The following is a 22,727-nucleotide window of genomic DNA, read 5'->3' as shown; positions in this document are numbered from 1 at the left end:
TACTTCTGCTGCGGCCGACTTAACATTTTAAGATAATCCTTCAATGTTTTTTGCCTCAAAGTATTTATCCTAAATGTAAAATAACACTTCTTATAATAATATGCAAGATCATTAAAGAATAAGCCAGGATATATTTTATTATAGGTATTAGTCCATTCACAATGTGTTTCAGATTCTTTATTCTTCTTCCTCTAAGAAAATGTTGACATATCGTGTGGATGTGCAAATACTTCTAGCCATCTTTATTCGTTCAGCACTTTTCTTAACAAAGTTACAAAGTGCTTCACAAAAGTGTGAACCATTGATTTGATGACTCTCTCTCTCTTCCAGCCTTTTGTCTTTGTCAACTCCTGCCCAACTCCTGAGTCTTTTTAAGTTACTGATCAGCTGCATGTGTTTCATTCTCCTGCCGAACATACATTTTAGGGATCTGTGAAAAGCTCTTAAAGGAGCCTGTGTCAAATATTAACATCATTCAACATTAAGTAACTGTCAGTTAAACATATGTTTCAAGCCAAAACAACAAATGTTAATTAATAAAACGGTGTATTACAGATACATGCTTTATCTTTAAAAGGAGAATTTCATTATTTAGCTGAACACTCACTGGGATGCACCAAACATTGTCATCATCAACTTAGCAACTGGGTCACACACAGAAAACACACCTTTACTTTTTTCACTGACTGTTAAAAAATAAAAGAATATTACACATCAACAAAAGTTAAGTTGAATTTGTTAGGTGTTTAAAAAGAAGACATTATTTAACAAAATATGATAAAATTCACACCTCTAAAAATCTACTCTTCCTGTTTTAGCCTCTCTCCATCTATATGACTGACCCAGAATAAAAGCAACATATTAATAAACCTAATGCGATATGTTCACAAGTTAATGAAAGTTGTATCATCTCTGATGTCAATACCAAATATCATAAGGTTTCTATATTTTAATTATTGTTTAAGTTTATCTTACTCAAGGACAAGAAAAGGGTTATGACACATCCTACTGCTGTGTCATAAACATTAAAATGAACATTCTCTGTATTTATGTCCAAATGAAGATAGAAATGGTTTCTCTACTAAAGCAGCTGGGAGAACTTAACCTTTGTTATTTGATGAAGCAGAAATAACGTTGTTTTATAGTTGTTTTAATGAATGATTAAAACATATAACACAGTAAATATTTTTCTTTTTTTGTTTAATAACACACATTTATCATCATTTCCGTCTTTTGTGGCCTCAATCTAATGTGAAAACCCAATTTGTGTCATTATTGAAATCCCCAGTGAGTATGTTCCTGTGAAACTCCTTATGGGTCACTTAAGTTAAGGCTAACAAACTGATTTAAAGTTTTGTGTGCGTCTGTCTATATCATTGGTGCTGACTTAGCTCACTTTAACTTCACCAAGGCCCTATCCCCTTTTGACTAAATTTGACTTCCAGTGGATTCAAAAATCCATTTTTGTTCTGAAATCTAAAATAGGATGAAAATGAGAAGTCCAATCAGCAGATGCAGCATTCCCATTCTGACACAACATGCATCACTGGCAGTGGTTGGTGAAGTTGTTGCTGCTTGTGTCGAGGTTATTACAGATGTGGTGGCAGAAGTAGCTGTACTTTGGGCAGTTGCTGCTGTAGTTGTCGTTGGGGTAGTGGTTGTCGTAGTGAGAGTGTTACACAAACTAGTCTCACAACATGCTGGTCCACTGATATTGGTACCAACACCTTGCATGAAAGGCAGTGACCCCAGGCTGGCAGCAGCTGCACACAGATTTGCAGATGCACAGCCAATAGCTGTAGAAGTGACCTTTCCATTTGTCACTAAAGATGAAACACAATCGTAGGTTTGTTAGTTGGACAATTTCAGAGTGAATTTTTCACTTTAAAAGTAACTTGAATTCACGAGGAAATGTATTTCGATGACAGTAGTTTAACATGTGTGAGAACATAAAACTTTTATACGGAAGCATAATGCATTCACTTGAAATTATATTTCCTCTATAGACACGGACTAACTGTTATGAATCTGTAACTACACACAGGAAAATTTCTATGTTTTAGCGACCCTTGACGCAAACGGTGTTGTTTAGGGAAGTTTCAAATGAACCTGAAAACATCAGTTGAAAGTCTCGACCATCTTTCAGGGGATATGCTACAGATAGATAAAGGATAGTTTTAATTTTTGTCCATAATTCAAATATTTCCTTTGTTAGTCTTTTGCTATTTATACAGACGAAGAGTCTGACAGTTTTAAGCGACGCTGTACATCATGGCGCTAATACAAGACATCGTGCCAAAAAAAGATGCGAAACATCCATGCAAAATGTAACTTAATCAAAATACTGGATTACAATTATCCAAGAAACAGTTTTTTTAATTTTATAGATAATTATCTAAGAAAAATAGGGCTATTTTTTCAAGTGAATCTAATACGCTTGCATAATCAATAAGTAATAATCAATAGTTTAGTCAACTGGTCAAGAATTACCTAATTTGAACTACTTTATCTCCTTTGTGCTCTTTAATTCAAAAACATTATGATGATCTTATGATGAGAAAATAAACTTTTCATAAAAAGACATAAGGCAGTAAAAAGTATGTCTTTAATCTCTAATGTTATGGATCATTAATACATATTTAATTAAAGTGCTTTAAAAGTTTTGTACAAGAGTAAATATATCTTAACTCTTCACTCTTTAGTATGAATATGTTTAAAAATACTTAAAGGTTGTAGAATAGGTTTGAAGTAATCTTTGTTTAAATGCAGTATATTAGAAGAAGACTTACCACTGGTTTGAAAGCAGCGATCCTCTGTTCCCCTACATTGTACTGAAGAGCTGCAGACAGAGGTGACGGGGTTACAAACGTGACACTGAAGACTGTTACCTGCTGGAACCACAGGGACTGAAACAGACAAAAAATTATACCAATTATTAGAGTCAGAGAGAAGATGGAAGTGTTATGGATTAAAAACAGAACATGTCAGGAGAAGGATGCAGATTATTAAGATAGTCATCTACATCTACTTACAATCCAGAGTGTCTGAGTTGCAGCTGTCTGTGTTGCAGCATGTAGCATTTGTAAGTGAACTCAAAACACCCAAGTTAACTGAAAATGTCTGAGAGCCTGTGGCTGGACACAGGGTGGGGGGGGCACAGGCCTTGTAGATTTGCTGTCCAGGAGTCCCAAATGAAACGGCTGCAGAGTCAAAGTGCAGTTTGTTAATGGTGATGGAAAGCACACGTCACTTTGCAGTACATGTATTTCACTGGAAAGTAACTTGTAGAGAAGTTTACCTTGAATGGAAGCTGTGATACACATCGTTTCTGTGGGACATGTAACTGCTGCTGTGGTTGAACAGGCACCATTGCAGGTTTCACACACAAGTGCTTCACCTGCAATGTGGAGAAAAATAGTCAGTGATATGTTGATCTGATCTAAATTGTGGTTCATAAAGGCTCAAAAATCGTCTTACTGTTCAAAAGGAGTTTCAGACATATGGGTTGTACTTTTTATATAAATAGACACTTCATACATGACTCTAAATTATTTCATCTGCTTCCTACCTGTTTAGTCTGTTTCTTGTACTGCTCTACTGTAACTTATGAATTTCTCCTCTGAGGATAGATTGAGCCTCCTTATATTTTCAAGGACATTACATTACTTCTTTTAAGTGGACAAAACAGCTGTGAATATTATTGTTAAAGTTTTTAAAAGTAGATTTGAAAGAGGTTGTGTTGTAGATGCTGAATCAGTATTGTAGAGATAATTAGTTACCTGTGCTGTAGAGCGCCCAGATGAGAGTCAGAGAAAGAAGCAGCTTCATCATGATGATCAGGTAAATTCCGCAGATTCCTTATACGACCTCTCATCAACACGGAGGCACTTTATATACTCTACAGGTGATGAACGCCTAATATCTCAGGGATTGGGCGTGTTTCTATTTGTACAGCGTGATCATTCCAACTGTCAGTTTCTCTGTTGTCACAGAGGAAAGTAGGTCAACACACGACAACACACCCATTTTAACTTTGTCACTGTTAACCTCTTAAGGATTGTCCACCAAAAACAAAAGCATAAAACATAGACCTACATTTCTCTCAGGATCATTTAAGTATCCAAATGTACAGTATATATATATATATATATATATATATATATATATATATATATGAATGTATTTGATACGGCTTACTTAAACAGACTTTCTCTGAATAGCAGAATCTTTCATTAAGAGTTTTGACTTCATGTATCTCAGAACTCTAAATAAATATGAAAGCTGTTTTTACAATGAACACATGTTACTAGGGATGTCCGATAATATCGGTCGGCCGATAATATCGGCCGATATTAGCCTATTTTTTTAATATCTGTTCATATCGTTATCGGATTTTCCACCGATAATGAAAACCGATTATAATGCCTGGGTTGCGCTGCTGCTTGTTGGGTCCTGACATTTACCGGCGCGCAATTGATGACATCAACAAACCGCACCTGGAACCAAAACAACAACAGAAGAGTGTGGTTAGTGTGGCTAACAGGTTGCCCGCTAGTTGCTTCACAAAATGTCTGCGGTCTGGAATATTTTAAACGTTTCACCTGCGGATAGCAGATTTGCGGTTTGTAAAGATTGTGAGGCGCATGTCATGCGAGGGGGGAGCAAGGCTTCGTCATTCAACACTTCGAATTTAATCTGTCACATTAAGAAGAACCACCCCGAGGCACACGAAGCGTTTTTGCAGCAAAGTAAGGCAAAACAACAACGAGGAAAGGACTCCCTGCAGAAAACAACGCAACTGTCGCTCAAACAGTCAGCTTCCCTGCTCTTGCCCGTGTAGCACGCAAGTACCTCACTGCACCCTGCACCAGTGTAGACAGCGAACGGCTGTTCAGTGCTGTCTCGCATGTCATCGACGAGAAGAGGAATCGTATACATTGCGACAATGCTGAGATGCTTATTTTCATTCAGAAAAATCTCCCTCTTAAACAGTAGTACGAGGATGAGAATTAGAGCACTTTAAGTCGTTGCACTCTAATTTATGTTTGCTTCTTTCAACTGAAGCTGTTTTTAGTTTTGTGCCTTTTTTATTTGCACATTTTTTGTTATTCATTATGAAAGAGAGGGCAGAAAGAAACGGTTTATATTTGTAATGATTGTTTTAGCCAAGTTATGGACAGTTACATATGGCCCATCAATCTTTCAGCATAATTTTCTGGACAAAAGGAGAACTTCGTTTACTACTCTGGAAGGTTTGAACTGAACTGTGTGCCTTTCTTGTTTTTATTGCACACCACATTAATATTACAGGTTGTGTTTTTGCTCATGTTTAGCAGGGCTGATTGAGCCCAGTTTATATTTTAAATTGACAAATACTGTATTAGTCCAAGTAATGGGCTAAGGACTGAGTCTGTCTCTAGGCTATATCTTTGCCCTTTTATTTCCTTTGTGTGCACTTTACCTCATTCCAAAAGTGTTGTTTGTTGTACCTCATAGAAATTTGTTTTCAGTAGGCTGTCCTACACTACACATGTTTACTTTAAATGCTGTATGAAGTTGTACAGGACAACAATGTTGTTGTTTTGTTTTTTTACAATTTGTGAAGAAATCAGATTTGTCCTAGTTGTAATGGGCATTGTCAGGATGATCTCAGGAAAAGTATGATAATCCAATCTGTTGACAAAATGTTAATAAATATGGAACTTTTCCATAAGTTGAAGTAGTTTCCTTATTTTTTTATAGACAATGTATGGCAGAAAATAATGTGATGGGACCTAAAATTAGTCTGGGGGAAAAAACGCCTGCATATGTATATCGGTATACCATATCGGTTGAAATCGGTATCGGAAATTAAGAATTTGGAGAATATCGGATATCGGAAAAAAGTCAATATCGGACATCCCTACATGTTACATACACTTCTTGTCATTTATCATCTGGAATGTTGTCAAACTGGTAACCTGTTTGTTAATACATCTTGATGCAGTAGCATAAAAAGGATTAAATAAATATGTGTTAATAATATTTGTAGCAGCAATTTCTATTTAACTGCTACTGGTGGCTGAGTTGGGTTTGATCCTGACGCATGTATAAAAGATGAGGAGTAGCTAAATACATTAAACTAAAGAGTCTCTCGTAGAGCACATCGAACGTCACAAAACATGGTCAAAAAAGTGTTGCCTTCCTCAGCCAAGCCCAGATGCTCTCGTGGCTGGCTCTTTAAGCCTTTCCTCTTGGCTTCACCCTCCGCATCTCAGGTTCAGTTCAGGTGTCCTGTAGGTGGGGTAAAAACACCTACAGACACAGTGTCACTCTCACACACACACACACACACACATACATGCATGGCTAATAAAGAAAGATAAGTTAATAGTTAAAAGTTAGGTTAATATGGCTCCTACAATATTTATATGATATTACACTATCCTGTTATTTTTAGTAGACTATACACCGAACAAAATTCAGTATTAGTGGGTTAAATTTAAGTTAATCATCATATAGTTTTACCATTATTGCAATGAAAGAAACATCTACACCTTGAATTTTGCAGAGTTGAGGCTAATTTTAAACAGAGTGACCTTAATTACTACTGTGTTGCATTTATAAGCACAACATAGGGTTTGTAGAATATTGACCTGCAAAGTAACTTGTAGCAAAGTTAAATTCAATTGGGTTAAGACATACTGAATTAAAAGAGAAGCGCTTAGAAAAGGAGTAAAAACATATTTACAGTAAAAAACTAGATTTTTTTTTATCAGTTTCAGTCCCTGAGGGAAGAGTACATGTGAGTGTGTTAATCACAGCCCTTGATATGTGTGTGTGTGTGTGTTTACTTCATAGTCCTTGATGTGTGTGATATATGCACTCTGAAAGTGGGTTTGACAGACTATGATGTGTTCCCTGGACAGTGGACACACACTTGGGATCCGTGTGCGAGCGATGAAATAATTTTAAAAAACCACAGAGTCTCTCATTGTGGAGCTCTGACTGTGTAGTCGCTCACACTGGACTGAAACACAACACTGGATATTACCCATGATACCAGCTGCTGCTGTAAAAAATCCACCAAACTCTCTTTAGAATTCTTAATATTTTAAAGGTTTCCTGATGAATATTGGAGATAAACTCTTAGACTTTATCATCTGTAAAGTCAGGGCACTGCTCGTTGCCCCCCCCCCCAACATGCTCTCTCTGACCAACAAAAACAATCACACAGACGGCCTCTAATTTCATCGGCCTTCCCACAACCAAAATCACACACCTAGCACTCACCACAACAGACGACACCGACCCCCCCCTTAATCATAGCTTCACATTACTGCCATTCGGATGGAGGTACAGATCACCTAAACGGAGAAGGGCCCAATTCCGTAGGAGCTTCGTACCCTCTGCCATTGCAGCACTAAACAAATTGCTACGATGAATGTAAACTGTATGAAAATGTTTTTATGTTTCATGTGAAGTTTGGCAAATTGCCTCTGTTTGGCCTCAGCTGAAATGTTTCCTTGTTGACTGTACTGACATGACTGTGAAAACAAATTGTCGTCAGGCGACAATAAAGTCTATAAAGATAATGATCAGGACAATTGAAGCTGCAGTCAGTTCCACACTTCTAAAAGAAGATTGTAACCTGTTGGGATTTCAAACTTTTAACTATAGGTTGTGTCTGACTGAACTCTTAAAAATAAAGATAGAAGTAGTTTTAGCTAGATATTATGCTTCATACAAATGATTTGATTATAACCTTTTCCTCTCCTAAAGGTTTAATCTACAAGAATTGTGTGTGCGTCAAATTGATGGTCAGTCTCACAGCTGTCTTGATAGGAGGTCAGACAGAGAGACGTTGTTGACTTACTTCTGTATGTTGCTTTGGTTAAGTTGTTGCGAATGTTTACACAGTCAGGAATGTTTTGATGAAGCAGGAAACATAATAATCTTTTCTCCAATTGTAAACACCTTGGGCCCACATTGCATCTGAGGTTGAAGGACGTTCTTGTAGTAAAACTCGTTGTCTAGCAACTATATTGCAAGGGGAGTGTCTCCCTGTTCTACTTCCGTATTCCAAAAGCCAGGAGGATGTCCTACGCGTGCGCACTTCCGAGGAGGGAGGAACGAAGATCTACTGTATAAAATGGACAGACACCGGATGTCCAGCGCGCTCTGATACACCTAATGTACTGGAAGCCCATTGCTCTGCCGTAACCTGTTCATTGCTTTCCTAAATAAATTCTTAAATTGAGCAAAACTGAGTTTGGCTCTTCTTCTCTTTAACGAAGTAAAGAACACGCTGTTTTTCAACAAACCACTCACCAGTTACATAGAGCAAGCGATTGAAGCATCTAACTCATTTTAATCAAACTTCTGCGTTAAGGTAAAAAAATGTAATTGTCACTTTGACACCATGTTAGCTGCATCAGATACGATATTTCACTGTAGTTCCAATGTCTACACTGAACATTTTTTCCAGCCCTGTATCTATCGCTCTCTCTTACTCTCATGTTTGTTTGGAAGTCTTCACTTTTATGCCATCTGATCAACAAGTGATCAGTCGTCATCATTAAAGACAAACCACATGGAAACAGATTGGAGAAGAAGCAGCAGCAGCGCAGCCAACATGATGCTGGCAACAGTTCAGCTGTGACGTCACCCAGAAATAAAACGACGAGGAAAAGTGGTCTGTATAGTTTTACAAAGATTAAAACCCCATGGCTTAACAAGGTTTTAACACAAAGAGTAATAATGGACCATGGCTGTATCCTCAGGTGTCCTGTCCGCAGCTAATTCTAACACTATCGTCTCCATCAAAGGTTCATGTGAAATCAGAAGTTTAAAACTATATTTTAGTGCTCTGTTATGTTTAATGTCCATTAAAATGTTTTTCTTCTCTTTTAGAATCAGTGTAACTTTGGTTGTAATGTTTTCCAGGATAATAGACCTGGAGACATCATGACCTGAAATGGTCAAACAGACATTTCAATACGCAAAGGTCTTGCTCTATAGAGACTTAATGTGACTCCAGGTCAAGATGGCTGCTGTGAATTAGTTCAGGCTCACATTCAAATTCGTTATTTTTGCTGTTGACCTCAAAATCGTGTCGGTGAAGAAATTGCTTAAAAAACTTAACGTGTTGTTCTCTAAAATGTGTTGTGCTGTATTGTTGATGTTCTTTATCAACATTACCACACCTCCTGTTGTTGAATTGATGGCATAGCCTCTCTATTTATATCTCTGGCCTTTAGAAATCAAAAGTATGTTCTTCTTCAGGTAGGTCATAAAGCTTCTCCCACAGATGCTTCAAATGTTTGTTTGGGGGGGAACTGTTTCTGTGTGAGGACGCCAACAACGCCTAAACAATGGGAAATAATCAATTTAACTTTTGGAGACTGAACTGGAAGTCTTCCTCATCTGAATGCCTGAGTGTCCTTGGGCAAGATACTGAACCCCGAATTGCCCCTCATAGAAAAAGTGCTGCCCATAGATGCACCATAATTTTACCCTTTGTCCCTATGTTCATTACATTGCATTACATTTCATTTAGCTGATGATTTTATCAAAAGCTACTCACAATAAGTGTATTAAACCATGAGGGTACAAAACAAGTACAACAAGAATCAAGAAAGTAAAATGTCTTCAAAAGAGCAAAACTACAAAGTGCAACAAGTAAGTGACATTTAAGTGCTACTAAATTGTTAGTTTTAAAATTGTATTCAAGGTATATTCTGAAGAGGTGTGATTTTAGTTTGCGGCAGAGGATTTGTAAGCTTTCTGCTGTCCGGATGTCAATGGGGAGCTCATTCCACCATTTAGGAGCCAGGACAGCAAACAGTGGTGATTCTGATGAGTGTTTAGCAGTGAGGGAGCAACAAGCCGATTGGCCGAAGCAAAGCGGTGTGAACGGGCTGGGTTGTAACGTTTGACCATGTCCTGGATGAAGACTGGACCGGATCCTTTCGCAGTACGGTACCAAGTACTAATGTTTCGAAACGGGTGCAAACAGCCACTGGTAGCCAGTGAAGGGAGTGGAGGAGTGGAGTAGTGTGAGTGAATTTAGGATAAAGACCAATCGAGCTGCTGCATTCTGAATGAGCTGCAGAGGTCGGATGGCACTAGCAGGAAGACCTGCCAGTAGGAAGTAACAGTAGTCTAGGCTTCAGGTGACCAGGGCCTCGACCAGCACCTGCACCGCATTCTGAGTGAGAAGGGGGCGTATTCTCCTGATGTTGTATAGCATGAATCTACAGGAAAGTGTTGTTAGAGATATGTTGGCAGTGAGGGAGAGTCAGCTGTCGAGTGTCACACCCAGGTTCCTAGCAGTCTGAGCGGGGGTTAACACAGAGTTGTCAAAGTTTATAGTCAGGTCGTGGGTGGGAGAGTCTTTCTCTGGAAGGAAAAGTAGTTCAGTCTTGTCAAGGTTAATTTCCAGGTGGTGAGCGGTCATCCACTGAGAGACGTCAGTCAGACAGGAAGAGATTCGTGCTGCTACCTGTGTTTCAGATCAGGGAAAAGAGAGGATTAGTTGGTTGTCATCAGCATAGCTATGGTAGGAAAAGCCATGTGAGTGAATGACAGAGCCGAGAGAGAAGAGGAGGGGACCCAGGACAGAACCTTGAGGGACCCCAGTAGTGAGAGGAAAAGGTTCAGACACAGATCCTCTCCAACTTACCCGGTAAGTGCCGTCATTGAGGTAGGATGAGAGCAGGGAGAGAGCAGAGCCTGAGACACCCAGGTCCTGAAGGGAGGAAATCAGGATCTGGTGGTTCACTGTGTCAAATGCATCAGAGAGGTCTAGAAGGATAAGGACAGAGGAGAGAGAGGCAGCTCTAGCAGTGTGAAGCTGCTCAGAGACAGCAAGGAGGGCAGTCTCAGTTGAGAGGCCTTGAAACCAGACTGGTGAGTGTCAAGAAGGTTATTGTGGTTAAGATAGGAGGAGAGTTGATAAAAGATATTCACTCATGTGGAAATAGTATTACAGCAGGATAAACAATAACCTGCAATACTTCTGCTGCTGCCGACTTAACATTTAAAGATGATCATTCAATGTTTTTTGCCTCAAAGTATTTATCCTTAGTGTAAAATAAACATCTGAAATGTATTGTGGGGTTTTCTAATGAGCTCACTATATAGTGCTCTATACAGAAGATCCTTTATAGTAAAGTAGGGTTATTGAATGAGTGGGTGATTTCAGACAGAACAGAACTACAAAATAAACCAGGAAACATCAAACTTAAACAAATAACCATGACACCGGGACTTTGACTGAACATATCTCCCTCGATTTAGGTCAAACAGAAATGGCTCTCATATTATTGTAAATCTCTTTTTTTACCTTAACTGTTTGCGATCCCCAGTAATATTCCCAGTTAAAGGTGAATTGTGCTCTGAATTTAGTGAGATTCTTTCTTCCTGGTGGCGTCTCAAGTCAAATGTCAAATCTTAGGCTCCACCAAAAGACAGAATATGCAAGATCAATAATTTTTAAGCAGGATAATGTTGACATATTGTGTGGATGTGCAAATACTTCTAGCCATCTTAATTTGTACAGCACTTTTCTTAACAAAGTTACAAAGTTTCTTAACAAAGTGCTTCACAAAAGGGTGAAACATTGATTTGATGACTCTCTCTCTCTTCCAGCCTTTTGTCTTTGTGAACTCCTGCCCCACTGAGTCTTTTTAAGTTACTGCATCAGCTGCATGTGTTTCATTCTCCTGCCGAACATACATTTTAGGGATCTGTGAAAAGCAATTAAAGGAGCCTGTGTCAATTATTCACATTATTCAACATTAAGTAACTGTCAGTTGAATGTGTTTCAAGCCAGAACAACAAATGTTAATTAATAAAACTGTGTATTACAGATACATGCTTTACCTTTTAAAAGGCAAAATGTATAATTTAGCTCAACATTCACTGGGATGCACCAAACAATGTCATCATCAACTTAGCAACTAGGTCACACACAGAAAACAAACCTTTTGTTTTTCACTGACTGTTAAAAAATAAAAGAATATTACACATCAAGAAAAATTAACTTGAATTTGTTAGGTCTTTAAAAAGAAAACAAAATATGATAAAGTTCACAACTCTAAAAATCTACTCTTCCTGTTTTAGCCTCTCTCCATCTATATGACTGACCCAGAATAAAAACAACATATTAATAAACCTAATGCCATATTTTAGTTAATGAAAAGACTCGGAAAGATTCAACACATTGAAGTTGTGGGTCCAGCAGTGGAGGAGGAGGACGAGGGAGTTAGATAATTTATAGTTTTATCATCTCAAATATAAGTTTTCTACATTTTAAATTATTGTTTAAGTTTATCTTACTCAAGGACAGGAAGAGGATTGTGACACATCCTGCTGCTGTGTCATAAACATTTAAAATACCATTCTCTGTATTTATGTCCAAATGAAGAATAGAAATGGTTTCTCTACAAAAGAAGCTGGGAAAACTTAACCTTTGTTATTTGATGAAGCTGGTCCCGATATGATTTTATCAAAAAGGAGATTGACAGCAGAAATAAAGTTGTTTTATAGTTGTTTTAATGAATGATTACAACATATAACACAGTAAATATTTTTCTTTTTTTGTTTAATAACACACATTTATCATCATTTCCGTCTTTTGTGGCCTCAATCTAATGTGAAAACCAAAATTTGTGTCATTATTGAAATCCCCAGTGAGTATGTTCCTGTGAAACTCTTTATGTGTCACCTAAATTAAGGCTAACGAACTGATTAAAAGTTAAATTAAAGTTTTGTGTGCGTCTGTCTATATCATTGGTGCTGACTTAGCTCACTTTAACTTCACCCAGACCCTATCCCCTTTTGACTAAATATGTATTTTATAATCTGTTTGACCACCAATCAAAGATGGCAGCAAGTAAACCAAAGACCAGACTTCTAAAGGTTCTCTCAGTTGATTCAAAGGTTCATCCATTTTTGTTCTGAAATCTAAAATAGGATGAAAATGAGGAGTCCAATCAGCAGATGCAGCATTCCCATTCTGACACAACAGGCATCACTGGCAGTGGTTGTTGTCGTAGGGGTAGTGGTTGTTGTTGGGGTAGTGGTTGTTGTTGTTGGGGCAGTGGTTGTTGTCGTAGGGGTAGTGGTTGTTGTCGTTGTAGTGAGAGTGTTACACAAACTAGTCCCACAACAGACTGGTCCACTGGCAATGGAACCAACACTTTGAATGAAAGGCAGTGACCCCAGGCTGGCAGCAGCTGCACACAGATTTGTAGATGCACAGCCAAAAGCTGGAGAAGTGCCGGCCCCATTAGTCACTAAAGATGAAACACAATCGTAGGTTTGTTAGTTGGACAATTTCAGAGAGAATTCTTCACTTTAAGAGCAACTTGAATTCTTCAGGAAATGTATTTTGATGACAGTAGTTTAACAGTAGTTGTTGCCATGGTTACAGTTGTGCATTATTTTAACATCGCACCTTATTACTGACATGTGAACGTGTACTTCAGGACCACGTGACATCACTGATTTCACTGTTTTATGTTCTCACGTGTGCAACAGAGAATATGTGTGATCCAATCCAACCACACCCTTCAACTACACTGGTTGTTTTCAGAGGTGATACAGGACTGAAGCTTTCAACCAGCAGAGGGCAGCAGAACACTGTGTTTCAGTCTGATGTTCAGTTACTTGTCTCAGTGAAAGAAGCAAGTCCACAATTTAAACATTCGTCACATCAGTCAACATGTTGAACTAAATCTAACTCAATTAATGAGTTTGCTCAGTGTCTATTGTTGTGCAGTATTTATCTCATGTTTTCAAAGCTGTTACCATTTCTTAGTTCAATGATAATTAAAACAAAGAGTTGTTCATTTAAGTCATTTTGGAATCAAAGAAATTCTCAAAATTAGCAAAAAAAATGTGTGGACAAAGCAAGAGATTTTTATACAGGAGCCTAATGCAATGACTTGAAATGGAAAATTCTGTTTAGACACTGAATTACTGTTATGAGTCTGTAACCTCACAAAGGAAAAGTTTTATGTTTAAGCGACCCTCCAAAGAGGTTCAAGCTCTTACGGTGTTGTTTAGGGAAGTTTCAAATAAACCTGAAAACATCAGTTGTAAGTCTCACCCTTTTTTCGGGGGTTTTGCTTCAGCTATATAAAGGATAGTTTTCATTTTTGTCCATAATTCAAATATTTTGTTTGTTAGTCTTTTGTTATTTATACAGAAGGAGAGTCTGACAGTTTTAAGCTATGCTATACGTCATGGCACTAATACAATAAATTGTGCCAAACAAAAGATGCGAAACCTCCATGCAAAATGTAACTTAATAAACATACTACATTACAATTACAATTAAGAAAAAGTTACCTTTTATACATTTTTTAATTGAAAGTTATTTTTAATTTTTGAGATAATTATCTAAGAAAAATAGGCCTTTTTTTTCAAGTGAATCTGATACACTTCTGTACTTTTATAATCAAGTTGAGCTCCAGGAAATCGTGATGGAAAATAACAAACAGATTAACTGAGAAATAATCAATAGTTTAGTCAACTGGTCAACATGAAACTAATTTTAACTAGTTTTTAATCTCTAATGTTATGGATCATTAATACATATTTAATTAAAGTGCTTTAAAAGTTTAGTACATGAGTAAATATATCTTAACTCTTCACTCTTTAGTATGAATATGTTAAAAATACTTAAAGGTAGTAGAATAGGTTTGAAGTGCTCTTTGTTTAAATGCAGTATATTAGAAGAAGACTTACCACTGGCTTGAAAGCAGCGATCCTCTGTTCCCCTACATTGTAGTGAAGAGCTGCAGACAGAGGTGACGGGGTTACAAACGTGACACTGTAGACTGTTATCTGCTGGAACCACAGGGACTGAAACAGACAAAAAACAATACTGTTTATGTTAGGAAGATGGAAGTGTTATGGATTAAAAACAGAACATGTCAGGAGAAGGATGCAGATTAATAAAAGTCATCTACATCTACTTACAAGGCAGAGTGTTGGAGTTGCAGCTGTCTGTGTTGCAGCATGTAGCACTTACAAGAGCACTCAAAACACCCAAGTTAACTGAAAATGTCTGAGAGCCTGTGGCTGGACACAGGGACGGGGGGGCACAGGCCTTGGTGATTTGCTGTCCAGGAGTCCCAGATGAAACGGCTGCAGAGTCAAAGTGAAGTTTGTTAATGGTGATGGAAAGCACACGTCACTTTGCAGAACATGTATTTCACTGGAAAGTAACTTGTAGAGAAGTTTACCTTGAATGGAAGCTGTGATACACATCGTGCCTGTGAGACATGTAACTGCTGCTGTGGTTGAACAGGTAGCATCTGTGCAAGTTTCACACACAAGTGCTTCACCTGCAATGTGGAGAAAAATAATCAGTGATATGTTGATCTGATCTTAATTGTGGTTCATAAAGGCTCAAAAATCGTCTTACTGTTCAAAAGGAGTTTCAGACATATGTGTTTTAATTTAAATTTAAATAGACACTACATACATGCTCTGATTATTTAATCTGCTTCCTACCTGTTTAGTCTGTTTCTTGTACTGCTGTACTGTAACTTATGAATTTTTCCTCTGATGATCAATAGAGCCTCCTTATATTTTCAAGGACATTAAATTACTTCTTTTAAGTGGAAAAAACAGCTGTGAATATTATTGTTAAAGTTTTTAAAAGTAGATTTAAAAGAGGTTGTGTTGTAGATGCTGAATCAGTATTGTAGAGATAATTAGTTACCTGTGCTGGAGAGCGCCCAGATGAGAGTCAGAGAAAGAAGCAGCTTCATCATGATGATCAGGTAAGTTCAGCAGATTCCTCATACGACCTCTCATCAACACGGAGGCACTTTATATACTCTACAGGTGATGAACGCCTAATATCTCAGGGATTGGGCGTGTTTCCATTTTAAAAGTGTCATCATTCCAACTGTCAGTTTCTCTTTTGTCACAGAGAAAAACACGTCAACACACGACAACACACGACAACACACGACAACACACGACAACACACGACAACACACGACAACACACCCATTTTAACTTCGTCACTGTTAACCTGTTTAGGATTTTGCACCAAAAACAAAAAGCATAAAACATAGACCTACATTTCCCTCAGGATAATTTAAGTATCTAGATTTCAATATGTATATCGATAGATAGATAGATATATATAACATACAAACACTGTTCACATATATGAAATTGTTTTTGCCTTGATCACCCAATTTGTGTGTGTCAGAACACCTCTTGGAGTGTTATTACAGGAGAAGCAATGATGCAAATCATACTTCCTCCCTTCCTCATATTGTATGTGGTTCTGTTTTTGCCCGTTGTCTTTTGTCAGTCTCTCTTTTGTCACAGAAGAAAACAGGTCAACACACCTAAACACACCTAAAAACACCCATTTTAACTTCGTCACTGTTAACCTGTTTAGGATTTTGCACCAAAAACAAAAAGCATAAAACATAGACCTACATTTCCCTCAGGATCATTTAAGTATCCAGACATAAGTGAGCATCATATTGTTACATTACAGTTTTGTTGTTTGATTTCATGTATCTCCAATTCCAAAATATATAATTTAAAATATAATTTGTAATTATAATAAATCATTTTTAAAAAATGTCTTATTCAAAATTCAATAACCATGTTGTGCATAAGATTTGACTGGAAGAAGCTCTCCTGTCAGTCAGACCTAAAAAAAGGTTCTTACAATTATCACACGTCACATGTGTTTCTTGTTTTTCGTTGCGCCAATTCGTTAGCTATATTATCACACAGCACTTTACAAAGTAAGGTTGACACCTTCAATTTTTATAGAGAAACTAAACATATATATATTAGTGCTGTTAATCGATTCAAAAAGTTAATCAAGTTAATCATGTCAACAGGCTGTGATTAATCATGATTAATCACACAATTAAAATATAAATATATTTACAAGTACGGTGTTTGAATAAAGAAATGTATGAAAAACTGGTAAGGGCTTTTTTAAACTTTATTTTACATCTCAGCCAATTAGAATATCTTAATTCACGGAGCAACAACACCCATAAAATGCAAACTTAATTAGCAGACAACCAGATCAAGTACAAAAATAACTGCTTGCCTGTAAATCATTTGTTAAAATGCCATTTTTCCCCACATGACTTTTACATTGAGTAGGCTTACGGTTTAAAAAGAAAATGAATGCCATGGTGTCTTTGAAGAGACAAAGTAAACAGTCACTTTTCAAACTCTACATTGGACATTACTTGATACTTGTGTCAAATGACTCCAGTCATGAAGTCTTCCTTTTCTTTTAACCTGCTCATCACAGGCACCTGTGTGCCACTGTAGTAAACACGCCTCTGAGATTGGGCTCTACTCTATCAGGTTTAACTGATTAAAGTGCCTCATCATTAGAATGAATACAAAGTGCTTGGCATTGCCCATAACATCCATAATGAACTGCCAACTAAAATAGAAGACAAGCATATGAGAAACTGTTAACTTCTGCTACAAAGTAAATATAAACAGCTTGTCTGTAAACTGTGAGGGAACATTTCACCCAAATAAAGTCAACATTACATTGAGTGGTCTGAAAGCTGAATTATAAACTGAATGTCATAAGTGTCTTAAGAGAAACAAACTGAACAGTCCTTTTTACGCACTTAATTCAATGACAATAACTGTGTGTAAACGTGTTGTGTGACATGACTTCAGTCAACCAACTCATTGTCTTCTTTTCTTTTAACCAGTTACTCAGACAAACCAGCTTGTTGACCTCTTCTTCTGTACAATGTGGCCTGCCAAAGAAAATAGTCTCTCACATGGCACTGTTGAGGCAGGTGTGGCCAAGTACTTTGTGCAAGATGTGCCAGCCTACCATGGGCACCAGTGTGTGCTGACCACCACTGAAGTGGACATGTGTCTATGCTGACACTGGGCTCTGCCCTATATCTGTCCAGAGTTTTGTTATTAAAAAGTGCCTCCTCATCAGACTCTGACCCCAACAGTAGGAGAGACACTTTCTTCTTTGGTGGCTCTGGTTCCATTTCCTCGCTGCAGGGCTGTGATTCAGTGTCTCTGTCCTTCAGCATTTGACTCAGCTTTTGCCACACCTCTTCCCTCTCTGCTTTGGGCACACCTGAGGTCATTGAATCTGGGATCTAGAGCTGTTGCTACCTTTAACCATGATAGGTTTGTGTTCTCCTTTCGTGTGTTTAGGTCCCCTCTGAATGCAGCCTTGAAGCGCACTATGTAGGCAGGGTCAACATCTGAAATCTCCATTGTGCGCAGAAGGTGGCAGAGTGCAGGCAGGACCACAGAGCAGGACACATATTGTATGTATGTCACCCCCCAAGAGCTCAGTAACGTACCTTCAAACACACAAACAAGACAGAATTATAGACTACTTTTTTCATTCATAACACCCATATAGTGGACAGGCCTAAAAGTATTTCTAAAAGAAAATATATTGGAGAAAATAAATGAGTTAAGACTAGGAAAATCACTTTACCTGCATGGCTCCAGCAGTGTTTCCAAATTTGCTAGCCTGTCATATTATTAGATGAGCTGTTATGCCGAGGTAGTTATGGTTGCTTACTGATGTCCAGTGGTCTCCTGTCAGTGCAATAAATGAAGCTCGTGCCAGCTGCACCACTTTCGTTTCCTTTTCACTTCCATAGAGTTCATGAATTCTTGTGACAATAGTTCCCCTCGAAGGCGTTTTGTAGGATGAGTCCCCTGAGGCAATCTGGATAATGTCTCGAAGCCCCTTGTCTAAAACTATGTTGATGGGTCTGCAGTCTATTGCGACCCATTTAGCGATAGCATTAGTTAGCTTAGTTGTTGTCGTTTTGTTGACGGAGCCGGCTCTGCTGCACTCCGCCAGTGTAGCTTGACGAGCACGGCTTGATCTCGTCTCGGTGTTAGCGTCTGTGTTAGCTGTGCTTTGCACGAAGATGGTACTTCAGACTCGTTGTACTACTGTGGAAAGAAAGTTCATCACTGCAGTATGTACACACAACTTTGGTTTTATCTAAACTCCCATTCCGAAGCTTTTAAAATCTAAGTTAGCCGTTAAGCACACCGGGTCCGTCTCCTCACTCATCACTTCGCTACTTCTTCACCTGCAGGCAGGTAAACATCCGCGCTGGAGGACTACGGCAAGAAATTGTGGTCAGACTTGTTGATGTGATTAATTTGCTCTAAAAAAAATGTTTACGCGTTAAGGTTGCCAGATTAATCGCACGCGTTAACGTTGACAGTCTTAATATATAATTATATATATGCAAGCCCCACCTCCCAAAGGATAAACTGTGGAGATAATGGATGGATAGGATACAATAATTTATGGTTCCGTCCGAACTGTCTCGTGTTTTTACAATAGTGTATAATTATTTTTCCAGATGAAGGTTTTAATGTCACTCTCTGTTTTCAAGTATGATGACCAGTTAAAAATGTGACTGATTTTGTCGTTGTTCTGATAATAATAATAAAACATAATTTATATAGCTCTTTTCAAAAACTAATTTACAAAGTGTTTCAAAAACATAACAAAATTACATGAAGCCAAAAGAAATGTAGGTAAAAGCCATATTATAAAAATGAGTCTTTAAACAAGATGGTGGCTGGTCTGATTCCCAGTGGAAGGTTATTCCATAGTCGTGTCATTGAGGGATTTTATTCAAAGTCAGTCATCATAGGGTTGGTATTCAGACAGGGCTGTACTGTTGACGCTCCCTGTTACACTGCCACACCTGCTGTCTAATTGACTCCACAGCTTCTCTCTATTTTTAATTCATTATTAGACTTTTGAAAGTCAGAAGTATGCTATTAATATGTTGTGGTTATGTGCGTGTGTGCACACAAACACACACACGGGTGACGTGTGTTGTTTTTGCCTTGGTCACACTATTTCTGTGTCGGAACACGTCATGGAGTGTAATTAAAGGTCAAAGCAATGACGCATTTCATACTTTATCACTTCCAACAAGTTGCTCACGTTTTTGTCAGCATTAGTTTTTTTGGTTTGTTTGTCTGTTACTCAGCAGAAAAACATTAAATGTGTCACATGTTCCATAGTTTTACTGCTGCAGCTCTTAAAATGTTAAAGCCAGGTGTAGCCTATTGACTCTGAAACCAAGCGGGACCTGAACCCGAATATTACTCATCTGAACTTGGCTCGGCCGATATGTGCCGTCACGCTCAGGTCGAGGATCCACAGATTCTCAGCTGGTGGTAAAATCTGACATCACACTATTTTTTTTACTTCACCTATGCGATCGTCTCCTAAACGTAGAATTGTATTCCGTCTAGCATTCTTTGGGGTATTTAATGTTCAAAATAGAAGAAGTCCTGTGCGGCGCTGTTTTTAGATTTCGGTTCTATGACTTAAATGTTCTTTTCAGTTTTCTGTGTGTGCACTGCAGTCTCATGCCCTTGACGTGGGCAGTAACCTATGCTAATTGGGAAAGACAGACACTGAGCTTTCAACTTATGAAGACATGGCATTCATCAATGTAAGAAACATTCATCAACGCTTTGGGATAGAAAGTGTTTTGAGAAGAGATTTAAAAGATACTCAAGATGCTACTGGTCTGATATCAATAGATTAGTTCAGGGGTGTCCAAACTACGGCCCGCGGGCCATCTGCGGCCCGCCATCCATTTTAAATTGGCCCGCCAATAAATTTTTTTTTTTTTTTTTTAACTAACAATTTAGTATCACTTAAATGTCACTTACTTATAGCACACTAATTGTCGTTTTGCTCTATTTTTGAAGAAATTGTACTTTCTTGATTTTTGTTGTTCTGGGTTTGTACCCTCGGGTACCCTTGAATGCACTTATTATAAGTAGCTTTGGATAAAAGCGTCAGCTCAATGTAATGTAATGGACTATGGCCCACTGTATTGTACTTCTCAGTTAACACCGTTACGCCCCCCCCCACCCTGAGCGACGGGATTGTCAACAGTTCGCTCCAGGGCAGGGGGGCGTGGCGGCATGAGTGGCCCAGACCTTCGTATTTTTTTCTGTATGTGGCCCTCGGGATAAAAAGTTTGGACACCCCTGGATTAGTTGTTCTAACAACAAGGGCCTGGTCATCCATCATCATCAACTGAAATCTAGCAAAAAAAATGCAGAGCTCCATTCTCAGATCAAAGTGAACGGCCAGGTACGCAGGTGGTTCACCCACATCTTCACACTGGTCCGGGTACGATTGCTAAGACAGAACCGGTACTGTCAGTGTAGAGTGATGGAGCGGGACAAATTTGGTATTGGTATTGGAATTCCAACTCCAGGAAATAACCAAACCCTGTTGTGTGTAACAGCACAGGTTCGTGGCTGCGCTCTGAAGGACAGCTGGCAAGTCAGGGGTGAGTTTGGCGCCACCTGGTGTCTAAATTGAGAAGTCCAATACAGTGGGCCATAGTCCTATTGACTCTGAAACCAAGCGGGACCTGAACCTGAATATTATTCATCTGGCTCGGCCGATGTGTGCCATCACACTTAGGTCGAGGATCCAAAGATGCTCAGCTGATGGTAAAATCTGACATCACACTTTTTTTTTTCTTCACCTATGTGATCGTCTCCTTAACGTAGAACTGTATTCCGTCGAGCATTCTTTGGGGTATTTTATGTTCAAAATAAAATGTAATTTTTTTCGAGTTTGAGTCCGATGTGGCGCTGTCGTTAGATTTCCTTTCTATGACTTAAATGTTCTTTTCAGTTTCTCTGTATTCTGTGTGGGCACTGCAGTCTCATGCCCTTGACGTGGGCAGTAACCTATGCTATTTGAGAAAGACAGACACTGAGCTTTCAACTTATGAAGACATGGCATTCATCAATGTAAGAAACATTCATCAATGCCTTGGGATAGAAAGTAGCCTGACGTGGTCATACTCATAATTCTAGTCAGAATATATAACTTTGCGCCCCCCCCCCCTCGCCCAGACAGTGCACACATACACTCCCTGGGGCCCCGCCCCCACTCACTCGCTCAGGTGGCATGTTTTTCATTGTTGATTTTCAATAAAGGGGAGAAATTGCCCTTTAATTACGTCTCCATCTTTAATGTACCCAACCCCCATAGCTTTAGGTTTTTTTCACCTCAAACACACATCTGTACCCCCCGGGACACAACGGAGGCAGAAACACCACAAAGCGCCTCGAAAAGCTGTGCGCCTCCTTTCCGCGCCCATGTTAATCAATCGGGCACCGTGAAGCTGGGGGGTGGGGGGGGGTCATTCACTCTGCAGTAACTGTAGTGACTGGGGGACACTGCAGGAGCTCTCTCAGTTGTGGGTGAGACACTGGCTGGATCCTGCTGCTGTGGGTCGTGTGTTTCTGAATAATCGTTTTAATCAGCAGACACATCTTACGAGAAACAAGTCAAGTTTCTTACAAGGAAACTGAAAAATTAGTTTTCAATAAAAACAGATCATAAAATTGTCCAGGAACTGGCGGCGTTCTGAAGGACAGCTGGCAAGTCAGGGGTGAGTTTGGCGCCACCTGGTGTCTAAACTGAGAAGTCCAATACAGTGGGCCATAGTCCATAACATAACAGCTTCGTACACTCTTCGACCTGCAGACCGACGTTAGCCGAGCTCTCCTTCCAGGAATTGCAGGTCATCTGCGCGTCCTTGTATTCCGTCAATAACGGGTTATACAAGTGGTCATACTTTCGGATCTCTTCTTCCAAACGCTCTTCTATTTGGTCCATATTCGTTCTTCTAAATCTTCCGTGGTTTCTGCCGGTATTA

The 22,727-nt window shown here is 38.8% G+C and overlaps 2 protein-coding genes across 2 annotated transcripts; both read right to left on the bottom strand.

The window, feature by feature from the left end:
* Window positions 1-1,476: 1,476 nt before the first annotated feature.
* On the bottom strand, window positions 1,477-3,831 carry LOC133010024 (phospholipase A2 inhibitor and Ly6/PLAUR domain-containing protein-like). The gene is made up of 6 exons (XM_061077429.1): window positions 3,780-3,831; window positions 3,299-3,397; window positions 3,033-3,200; window positions 2,790-2,906; window positions 1,668-1,823; window positions 1,477-1,559 (listed from the first exon to the last, which is right to left on the bottom strand). Exons 1-6 carry the CDS (start codon window positions 3,829-3,831, stop codon window positions 1,477-1,479), a joined length of 675 nt encoding a protein of 224 aa, XP_060933412.1.
* Window positions 3,832-12,948: 9,117 nt separating this feature from the next.
* LOC133010039 (phospholipase A2 inhibitor and Ly6/PLAUR domain-containing protein-like) lies at window positions 12,949-15,770 on the bottom strand. Its single transcript, XM_061077452.1, has 6 exons — window positions 15,719-15,770; window positions 15,237-15,338; window positions 14,971-15,138; window positions 14,737-14,853; window positions 13,127-13,280; window positions 12,949-13,033 (listed from the first exon to the last, which is right to left on the bottom strand). The coding sequence occupies exons 1-6, from the start codon at window positions 15,768-15,770 to the stop codon at window positions 12,949-12,951; spliced, it is 678 nt and encodes a 225-aa protein (XP_060933435.1).
* Between the last annotated feature and the right edge of the window lie 6,957 nt (window positions 15,771-22,727).

Source organism: Limanda limanda, chromosome 9, assembly GCF_963576545.1.
Source record: "Limanda limanda chromosome 9, fLimLim1.1, whole genome shotgun sequence".
Taxonomy (NCBI): Eukaryota; Metazoa; Chordata; class Actinopteri; order Pleuronectiformes; family Pleuronectidae; genus Limanda; species Limanda limanda.
This window is presented reverse-complemented; position numbering and strand designations above follow the sequence as displayed.